Here is an 11355-nt window from a genome sequence, read left to right on the forward strand (position 1 = left end):
ACACAGTATTTCGCAACGGAAAGCAATCACTGACGGAAAAGCACTGCCAAGTCATACTTTCCTGTACTTCCTATGACCTTAATTGAATTCTAAATCATGACTAAATGCTGAAATTACTACTTTAAAATTATGATTAATACCAGCTTAACAAGAAGACAAAATTGTATTTCACAAATCCGAAAGGAAACTCTACAAACTGTCAATTAAAACATGAGGGATTTTCTAAACAAAGACTTCCACACACACACATACACACACACATAACTCTGTGCCATTCTTGTCCACTGCACAAACGCAGGAAGTCCGCCTCTATCATGGAGACCAAACAGGAACCAGATCCAGAAATAGCAGGGCACAGTCAATAATACCCGTCCATTTTCTGACGCAAATCTCCACCTCGCCCCTCTCGTCTCATTTGCGCCCACACACACACCCACGTACGCACACACATAGAACTTGGCATTTCAAACAAGTGTTCCAATTTCACACTTGGACTCCGAGAGGACTTGTCATCTACAATTGATGGTGTGTCGCCCGACTCAAAGAGGTACTACTTTCATAAAGCCTCTGAACTGTGACTCTCGAGCTGAGGCCATGCAGCACATCAGCAACATACTGTATGGATGACACAGCGCTTCAGAGAGAAAGTGAGAGCGAGAAACTGTTCTGGTGGAAAATGGTAAAAAGGGGGGGAGGAATGGGTGTGAAGAACGACGGGAATAACACACAGCAGCCTAATTATAGTCCAAGTACCAGGCACCTGGGGAAGACTCAGTGCTATGGCAACCCTGAACACCCAGGACGGTGAGAGAAGTGAGAGGACGAGGGGATGAGATCATTCCTGAGTGGAGGAGTGTAACCCTTGAAAAACAAGGACCCTCATGGGTATTTTTGGGTGTTGATAGAGGTGGTGAAAAGGAAAGAACTTCATCATTAAACTGGGAAACTTTCTCAAAAAGATTCTTTAAAAATAAAGAGTCAGCAACCTGTGCAGGAATCAAAGATGTACTGGAGCAGAGCGGTTTCTTGGTGTGAATCCATTTCATGAAGAAAATAAGAGTGCTGGAGGGACGAAAATGTGTTTGGATGGATGGAAACCAGTGGAAGAAAAAGAGCTGCCAGACAGGCCAGCATTACTGTCGACCCGGGAATTATTTATATGGTGGAAGAATTGGTGATAGTGTTGGTGAATAGCTTATGTTTGAATTTTCTTTTAATTTTAAAATTCAGTTCATAGACCAAAAAACAAAGGGGGAGACAAAGGGACAGATGTCGAATACTCTTTTTCATTCCTGCACTTGCCAACCTTTTGGGGGGGTACATCAGCAGCATCTGGCACACATCTGGAGTTGGCAGTAGCCAGCAAAGACGTGCGATACAAGTACATGCTCTTTCCGTTTTTCTTCTGATCTGTAACTCCAGTGTTACAACAGCATTCCCACACATTTTTACCAGTGAATTTTTTTAAAACTTTTGAAGATATTTTACCCAGTTCCATGACTTTATGTAAGTACTTTACAATGGATAGGTCCCAGGCATTTCCGATAAGCACACTGCAAGTGGATGAGTTTCACAGTATCCCTGGATTACAGAGCTATTACTATAAGCCAAAATGACCCTTATGATAAATTTTATGCTTAAGAGGATAGGACATAAGCCCCTTTTATCATTTACCCGGGATTTTGAAAAACCTTTTCACGTTTCCAGCGAAATTACCCGGGGACTTTAAGACACAAAAAGTACCTAGTAGGGGGGTAGGACTTTTCAGATTCCCTGGAATTCTTGAGGAACTTTCGACAAGTTTCACTTCATTTGTGTTTTGATCATTTGGAAAATGGAGCAAACGAAGAAAAGCTACAAGAAGTGGACGGACGACGAGGTCCAGGCTCTTTTGAGTGTATTTGCCACAGAAGTTTCTTCAACCTTTCACGAATTTGTTTCGGCACGTGCCCTATATTTAGCTCCGCTAGCTAGTCGGCTATTCTTTCATAGACTCTGTCGTTTCGAGTCATCGAATCAAAGTCCCGCTAAATTTCTTCTGCGGCAAATACACTCAACAGCGGGACTTTGATTCGATGACTTGAAACGACTGGGTCTATAGGAGAATAGCCGACAAGCTAGCAGAGCTAAATATAGGCCACGTGCCGAAACAAATTCGTGAAAGGTTGAAGAAACTTTAGCAAAGTTATAAGAAGCTGAAGGACCACAAACGTCAGCAGTTTAATTTGTAGATCATGTCCAGATACATTCAATTTTTTGGCTGGTAATTTAGCCTCTTTATCGACTGTCGATAGGCAGGTAAGAAACACGAGGGAAGAAGGGGGCGGACATTTAAAACTGAACCTTGGATGTTGTGACTAAACGACATGCTTCTCTGTCACTACACTAGCAGGACTCTGTCTGAGATGCCTTTTCTAACCCACTTTGTTGCATGCTTTTTTTAGGACAGCAGTACCAAATGTGCCATATGCCTGTCTGGTTTCACAGAGTTATCTCCACACTGACTGGATCCACGGAGCCACTTCATATCACCGTTAATGCACTTGACTCGAAATAAATGTCAAATTCCCAGGCACAGAAGTGGGGGCGGGACCTCTGCTGGGCTCCTCTCTTATAACTGAAGGCTTAAAGGTGAGCTGGCACTTCTTTGGTTCATTACACCTCCAGTCTGGGATCCAGCGGAGAGGACACAAGCGGCCTGTTGGATTGGCTGCACCGTTAGGTCAAACACCTCTAAGTGCCTTGGGGGTTCCAGTCACGATGTGTGACGACGCATACACGTGTTATAACATCGTATTCTGATTCCAGCGTAATCCACTAGTCACATGGGCGTAAATCTACACATCCACACTGAAATTTATGGACTAACTCATACATCACACACTGATAATGTTGCTTCTGTGTGACAAAATCCAAGATTAAAACCTGACCATACTGGCCTTGGTCAGATTATTACAGCCTGGGTCAGAGCTCGGTGGAAGGTCAGTCACAAACCTCTACAGCACATCACAACCTTGACTGTGACGGAGGTGTGACCATAAAAGCACTGATGCCTTAACAAGAAATGGCAGCAACATGGTTTCCAGATGGAGGCTATGTGTGTATGAACACTGTGTGTGCAGCTCCCTCACTGATGAGGTGAAAGCTGGATGTACTCGATGCTGCTGCTGAGTAATTGCGCAGGTCGGGCCGACTCGTTTCTCGGCTTATTATTCAGATTCTGTACCAACAGCTGCTTACTCAGCAGCAGCGAAATGAAAAGTGTGTCTTCGTGGCGCACTGCTGATATTTACAGATGGAAATAGCGGTCCAATGGTGATGAATGGTGCTGCCTGGTGGGAGACTCGCTCTAATACGAGAGGTGGGTGGGAGAATGGCGTGTTCCCTGATGACTACCGGGCAATAAAGCTAGGACTGTAACATGTTTGACCTATTAGAGCTAATTATGAGCCAGTAATAAAAAGGGAGAGGTGAGCAAGATGAAGTAGAGTGTGACACTTAAGCAGCATCTCCATCCAAGACCTTTGATTTAAATCAGGACGTTCTCCTGAAACAGCAAGAGAGGAATGCCAGCTTCTTATGCTATCAGATTCTTGTTGGATCTAATCAAACCTTCTGGCATTCGTCCACAGTATCTCATCGAGAGGCCAGGTTGCACTGCACAATGCAAGCCTTTTAGCTGTGCACTGGCCTGTTACCTCTGAAATCAGCACTACCAGATTCCTGCCATGCTTTGAAAAGGGGGGATGTTACCTTTCAGTAACATTATGAGCGCACAGAAGACTCAGGGGTGTGAGAACAACAAAACGAGACTATAAAGAAAAGTCAAACACAGAGAGGAAGGCAAAGATTAACAGGTAAAGCCATCTTCATTGTTCCCTGACAGCTGATTTACACCGCGACCAGCTCCAAAAGACAAGCACATCAGCGTCAGCCCCGTTTCCAGAGACCATGACAACAGAAACAACAGTATCAAAAGGTCAGGAATTCTTTTCTCCAGGACAGACAGAGGGGGATGCTGCGGGGGGACATTAATTGGGAACGCTGCGGTGTCACTGTTGTTGTTGACACAACCAAGATGGACAATGTGTGCTGTTTGAACAAGGAATTCTAACAGCCAACTATTAGCACTACGGGTTGGACGTGAGGGATTAAAAACAGAGAACGAGAGAGAGACAAAAAAACAGGGAGTGCTGGAGACAAGTCTTTTCAGGTCTCATTATAAAGAGGACATTCAGTCCTGCCACATGACAATATCCACTGTTTACTGAGATGAGGAAAGACAGGCACAGGGAGAGTATGACAACTAATATCACCACAGTGGCCGGTATGACTGCTGCCTATTCTTCTTATTTCTATGGCTGCAGATATCAGTTACTTTCATGATTTAATTTGGTTTTGTTTAAACGATTTATCATGTCATTGCAATGTGAAAACAAGTCAAGAACAGGACAAATACCCTTCATAATTTCTCATTTGGTCGACCAATACTCTTAAACCCAAAGATTAACGCTGTCTCCTGGAAATCATGTTTGTATGTTGCTAAACTACTTTCTTAACCTCCTGAGACCCGGACATTTGTTTGGTTGGCAATTTTATTATCTCCTAGCTATTTGGGATCAGTCGGACCTGATAAGTCCAAAAAAATCTAAACTTTGTCAGCGATAATAGAGTCCCTAAAATGTGACAACAATTAAGTCTCAGTATCCTCAAACAAGATGATAATGAAGTCCAATGTCTTTCAACAAGAGGATGATAAATTTCTTATGTCTTCAAAAGAGTACTTTCTAGTTAAGTGACTTAGCTTGTTACTGTTGCTAAAATTGATGAAATTTGTTGCCATATCAAACTACAAATGTTATTTATCATAAATATACAAGTTTCAAGTTGGTCTATTGTGGTCTTACTGCCACTGGATGGCACGAAAAAGTGTCCACGTACGAGGACAACAGGTCTAAGTTAAGCAGAATGAAGTATAGGTCCAGTAATGTTCTTGTATATGGACACAGAATCTCAGGAGGTTAATAACGTTGTTGTGGGGATGTAATCACTGCCTGGATTATGTTCAGGGATGTTTTATTCAGGTAATGAAACACCACATTCATGTACTGCATAAGCTGTGAAAGGAGGTGGTTGGGGAGGATGGCAGGCGTACAAAGTGCCGGACCTTGATACCAGGAGCCCGGGTTTCCCGTCTAGACTCTGGTCTTAAGTTTAAGCAACAAGAGCACTTTAGTTAAGGTAAGGAAAAGATTGTGATTTCCGTTAAAGGCTTATAAATAAAGTCAGTAAAATTTTGAAAAATTTTGCTGATAACTTTTCAATTAACATTTTGCTGATATGTCCAGTAGAGGTGGGAATCACCAAACGATCCACGATACGATTATCATGATACTATATTACTGCAATTTTAAATATGCTGCAATTACGAGTTATTACTTTTTTCAACTGCAAATTATGTCCCTAAAGGAAAACTTTGTCAACATCTGTTCTATTTAATAAGATAAAGTTTTCAATCAGTTTACGTCACTTCAGCCATTTTTTTGCCACGGTAAATTGTATCTAGTGGACTGAAAAAGCAATTGATGAAGTTTAATTTGTATTCGTAATATTAATAATTTATATAATTTTAAAATATCAATACTTGGCATTTATATTGTGATGATGTCGCTAATTTTTAAAATGCTTTTCTCCGCTTGAGGAAAGTTTTACAAATATAAAACCTCCATGGCTCAGGGTATTTTTTCGCTGCAATACCAAGAGTGGCCACTGGGGAAAACTGCCTGCAAGCTGCACGGCTCTCCTGGAAGCCTAGTTCAGTATCAACATTTTTGCGACTTTTATTTGCGTTAAGAGAAAACTCTAATTTGTTCTGAATTATATTTCCCTCAAAACATATTTGCTGTTTCAAACTAGTTATGTCATTTCTAGGTGACAGGGCCGATATTTAAGATATTTAATTCACAAATTACCCCATTTGAAGCATGTCTGGCAGTTTTACCTGCTCTAAATTTACTTGAAAGATGATTTAATTATCACTTTTTTTTTAAATGTTATCAGCTAAGCGATCACTCACTGCAACATTTCAGCACAACAGAACTCACAGTATTTGCACGGATAAATATCCAAATGGAGATCAAGTTACAAAAATGTTGGCAAATAGCTAAAAAACGTATCCATCACAAATTCCAAAAATCCAAGTTGACGGCTTAAAATATCTTGTTTTGCCCCAGCAGTTTCAATTTCCTATCATATATGTATAAGAAAACCAGAAAATATTCACATTTCATTTTCATTCATGTTCGTGCTTGAAAGTAGGGGCAAGAATTAATACGATTCTATTGATACCAGTGCCAATATTGATTCTGCTGATCGGTGCAATTCCCAATCAGATCTATTCTTGATTCCTGCCCACACATCCTTACTTTAAGTTATTTTACAGACATTACAAGCAGCACTGCTCTGGATTTCCTTCCCCAATTATCAAAATAGTTGCTGTTGACCGACGTCTTATCTGACTTAACGTGTCAGCTCCAGATGTCACATTACAACATACTGCATGTCCAGTACAGCCATGCAGTTTGATAGCAGTGGGGAAGACACAACAAACACATCAGCAAACATCTGACATTTGGTGCCAGTCTGTCGGAATAAGAGCAAATGCTTTGAACGCTTCACTGACATTAGCCTCAGCTGACCTGATCTCAGTGCGTCTATATGTCACTTCTGCTGCTGCTTTTATATCTTCAGTTGTACAGGAAGCCCTGGATTTAACACGAAGCTCATACTCTTTCTCTGCAAAATGTTAATTACAGACTGAAGTGGAAGTGTAGGCGACGCAGACGAAAGTGGCTACAATAAAAAAGTCAAATAAGAAAATGCACAGCAAGACGATATATATTAGTGTCAGGTGAATTTCCTCCTTCAAAGAATTGAAACTGCAGCGTGAGCAGCAGAGAAGGTGCCAGAGAGAAACACTGGCAGCGCCAACAGGCATAATGGCATTAAACTCACTAATAAGGGGAGAGGGCTGGTCCGCCCCAGGCTGAAAGACTGCAGTATGCACACAAACAGACTGCCTGCACCCATCCAACAGCCATTTCCCAAGGATTCACAAATACACAAAGGCTGGCATCCAACTCCCACGCTCCACACCGCGGGCCCGTCAGGAAAAAAGCAGCTTCCTCGAGCTGTGCGTGTATGTGTGTGTGTGTGTTTGCATGGGGCAGTCACGGAGGCTATAAACAAGCCCTAACAAGATCAAAAACTTGCAACAGCTCATTTTCAGGTCTGATTTAATCTCGCTCGTGTTATTCCTTGAAAATTTAAACAACTTCCTCTATCACATTTCATCACTCCTGCCTTTGATATGTATAATGTAAATACAGGACTCCCTAAGTAAGCTAAGCAATGGATTACCAACAAAGCCACTGCTTTGCTTGATGAGCAGCCCAAACTGTTCGCTCCATGTCCACTGATTACAGGCTGGGAGCAGCAGGTCAGAAATGTCCAAGACAGCAGAGGCAAGCGGGCTGAATGGACTGTAGCAGCCATTGTTTGGCACTATCGATCTATTGCAAGTAACACATTTATCATGTGTACAAGCTAGAATTGTTACGACCAAGACATTCCTCAGACAACACTGAACTGCAGCTGCTTAACCACAATGAAACTAAGTGACTGAGTAATTTCTCTCACAATGACATCACAAGCTAAGTGTTAAAATCACTTGTTAAAACAAGTGGAAGTTGCATGGGTATTTTCCATAGACAGATTTTACCTTGAGAAGGGGGGGACTAAAGCATTAGGGAGTGTACTCTACTAGTCAGAGTAGGCTTGGGGCTGGGGTGTGACGTCGTGACCCTCCCCAAAAATACAAACATGTTTCCTTGAGCCTCCCAGAATGACTAGTGGAAAATGCATGACTTTTCCCACACCTTAAATTAGTCATTAGATTTTTAAAGCGTACCCTTTGGTGTTTGAAATTTAAAGTAAAAAGTTGAAGATGAAATTTTGGAGCTGAGCAAGGAGCCTGGGTTTTTCACTCTCGTCATGCTAGCTTAGGTTAGCTTGTGCAGTTTATTTTTGGCCAAATTTTAAACAAGACGTAGAATAAAGTGATTTTGATGAAATATTACTAACTTAGGCTCAGATTTTAGTCACACATGATGTGTCCAAGGACCATCATAAATTTGAAAATCCAACACTATTTCAAATATGATATCACGATACACGACACATTTTAAACGTGTTGCGATATGCTCAGAATTGCGATGAAACATACTATCATTTATTAGCCTACATTTTTTTCAACTGCAAATTAAGTCCGCAATGGAAAACTTTGTCAACATCAACAGTGTTATCGAATAAAATTCAGTAGCTGGTCTGCTTATCTCTCATTTAGTCATTTTTATTGCAGGACAATGTACATAGAGGACTGAAAATGATAATTATATTACACTAGTCGGCTACCTAATGTTTAATTTGTATTTGTAACGTCAATAATTTAGCTAATAAAGAATCGATTACTTGGTGTCCGTGCAGCGATACGGCTTTGTCACAGAAAAACATCGCAATTTTTCCCCCCATCTCTAATAAATGGTATCATTCTGTAATTTAACCCTTTAAAGAAAGCATGCCTTCCCTGCGTTAAAAAATACAGTCATTTAAAGATGTGTGCCCCTCCTTTAAGCCAAATAAAAAACATGAGCCCCTCGCCAGCGCTTAAAACATTATTTCACTTTCCCCTCGTCATTTTGCACCACCCCTCACCTCTAATAGTAATGAACAGTCCCTTACAGGTATGTTTCATTTCTCTCTGCACACTCACATCACGACCTTAGTGTTAAAATCCCTTATTAAGACTGGTTGTAAGAATCTAAGTTAGGGATGTCCCCATGTTTAATAAGTTTCTGGGTAATTTCCAGACAAATTTTACATTGAAAATGAGGAAACTGAAGCACTGCTATTACTCACAGTTGAGGAAATTACACAACTGACGATGACATGACATCTTAACACATCTCTGGCTGTATTTGATTAAATAGCTGTGATTCTTTTAATTGCAGTGACATAAATGACATGTTAAAAATAGATATGTGTTGCAGTGTGTGCTCACAAAGCGATACTCTTGGCAAAGACGCTTGAAAAATGGATGAGTGGGGATTTTGTGAAAGCTTCACTAAGACAGAGACATTATTAAAAATATAATTTAGGTTATTTAATGTCACTATAGTCACACCAAACTCAAAGATGGCTAAGAAAAGGAGCCTGAGAGGCAACAATGATAGCCAAAGCTCCTGTTGGCTTCCCAGTTTCCCCGACCCTCGATAAATGCTGCAGTGCACCGCCGCCATCTTACTTCTCTATTCTCTCCCATCTGACTGAAATATGAGGGAAAGCGATAATGATGTTTGTTTGAGGACCCTGTCATCTTCACGGGTTCATTTACTCTACTCAAGCCACAATCTGGCGTCATGTCTTCATTATGAGGGAACAAGACGTCTTATTGAGTTATTTTCATTCCCCAAAAACACGCCCACTCCCTTAAAATCAGCCCTCGGGATATGGAAAATGAGACAATACGCTTTTCATCTCTTCCTTGTAACTTAATGAGTTTAAATGAGATTAAATGAGCAGGAATGCCCATTAAATAAATTCATAGGAAAAGCAGACACAGTTGCGCAGTGTTATTGAAGGTACATCGTTTGACAACTTGTTTGTAGCATTATAAAAAATAAAAAAAGCAACTTGCCTCTCGGTTTAAACACAAAAGGAAACATTTTTGGGTGCAGCTTTAAATCGAGGGTGACGGACACCCTCTCCATTGTCACACAGCCTCAATAAATCAGCTACCACAGGCTTAAAGGGACACTTTGCCTGGGAAAAAGGCACCACAGAGCATCGGAACACGGGTGTTTAAAATTAAATACGTGTCATTTGAGTGTATCTCACACTTCTAGGAAGACTATCACAAATAAACAACGTTTAACAGTAATGAAATGTGTAAACGTTGGCGCTTTGCTGTGCAAAACAGTGAAGGGGCTTTGGTTTAGAAATACAAAGTATTTACAATCAGTGTCAAAATGGCGAAACTTTAGCACAAGACTTCCGTTTAAAACCTTCAACATAAAACAACAGGGAAAAGACTTGCCTTGTTTAACATAGTACCCACATCAAAGAAGGTGTAACTGCTCATTAATAGAATATTTTTACTGTAACTGAAGTCATTTAATAAATTCCCTTGTCAATAACCATCCTCTTGAGCCGTTTTAAACATATTCTACGCTTTAAGTCTGAAGGTACGGCAGCCTAGCTTCCGGTCTCCTTGTAGCTAACAGTAGCTAGCCTGACGCAGTTGACAGCAACAATATGGTGGGAATACTGCGAAACCTCGCACCAAAAAACAGATTTTCTTACCTCGGCAGCCAGAGCCGACGCCGCTACAACCAGCAGCAGTAAAGCTACTCGATCCCCCATGTCGCTTCGCTGACACGACGCTCCTAAAGGCAGCGTTTTCGCCAAACGGTTACACGTTTGCGTCGGGTGAGAAACTGAGTGTGTTCAGCGCCGGTGACTCCCGTTGTCTGATTGTGAGCGATACTGAGGCTGCACAGCTGCTCAGCGCCGGATCACCTGACCACAGCGGAGTGGGATTAACACACACACACACACACACACACACACACACACACACACTGGAAATGCGCGCACACAGTCTTTCAGTCACACACGTTATCTTTCCGACGCACGTGCACTCATTATCTCTTATGTACACTGTAAATCAGGGGCGTAGCACCAAATTATAGGCCCAGTGCATAAGAAGTCTCTGTGGCCCCCCTGCCCTTTCGACACCTTTCCAGTGCAGCTTTTGAAATTTTTAATTTTTAATTTTTTTTCATTCTCACCGCTTTCTTCGCTCTGTTTTTTGGAACCCCGTTTCCCATCAAAACAGATGTGACATGTAACATACGTGTCGGCAGCTCTTTCAAAACAATATCAGTGGCAAAACATGACAATAACTATCATTTACCCTCCCTGTTATATGGCGGCTGATCTTGTCCTCTGCTCTGAGGGTAAAGAGCTCCGTTGTTTTCCCAGTTTGTGGACATTTATGGCCGCTGTTCTTATTCTTTGAGTTACCTGCTAACTGCTATTTCTTCAATCTCCCACAGTGGGTTTCACACACATCACACGAAACATCACACCTGTCTTGCTAGCTTTCCTGTTTACAGACACGTATGGCGGCTTAAAGGCCAGACAACTCTGCCCCCCCATTCCGAGACTGTACCTTGTGAGAGTTGCAGCAATACATTGGTTTGAAGGTCTACCGTGATATAAAAGTTGATGGTTATC

General features: G+C 41.5%; 1 protein-coding gene across 3 annotated transcripts in view; it reads right to left on the reverse strand.

Moving 5' to 3' along the window:
- appa (amyloid beta (A4) precursor protein a) overlaps positions 1 to 10617 on the reverse strand; it is a 49534-nt gene extending 38917 nt beyond the window's left edge. Inside the window, exon 1 of one of the 3 annotated variants that reach the window (XM_049570180.1) lies at positions 10420 to 10617. In XM_049570180.1, coding sequence (XP_049426137.1) covers positions 10420 to 10479 — 60 coding nt within the window. In that variant the 5' untranslated portion in view covers positions 10480 to 10617. The remainder of the gene's footprint in view (positions 1 to 10419) is intronic. The other 2 variants (XM_049570179.1, XM_049570178.1) reach the window with 2 other exon arrangements.
- Between the last annotated feature and the right edge of the window lie 738 nt (positions 10618 to 11355).

The sequence above is a fragment of the Epinephelus fuscoguttatus genome, linkage group LG24 (genome assembly GCF_011397635.1).
Source record: "Epinephelus fuscoguttatus linkage group LG24, E.fuscoguttatus.final_Chr_v1".
Taxonomy (NCBI): Eukaryota; Metazoa; Chordata; class Actinopteri; order Perciformes; family Serranidae; genus Epinephelus; species Epinephelus fuscoguttatus.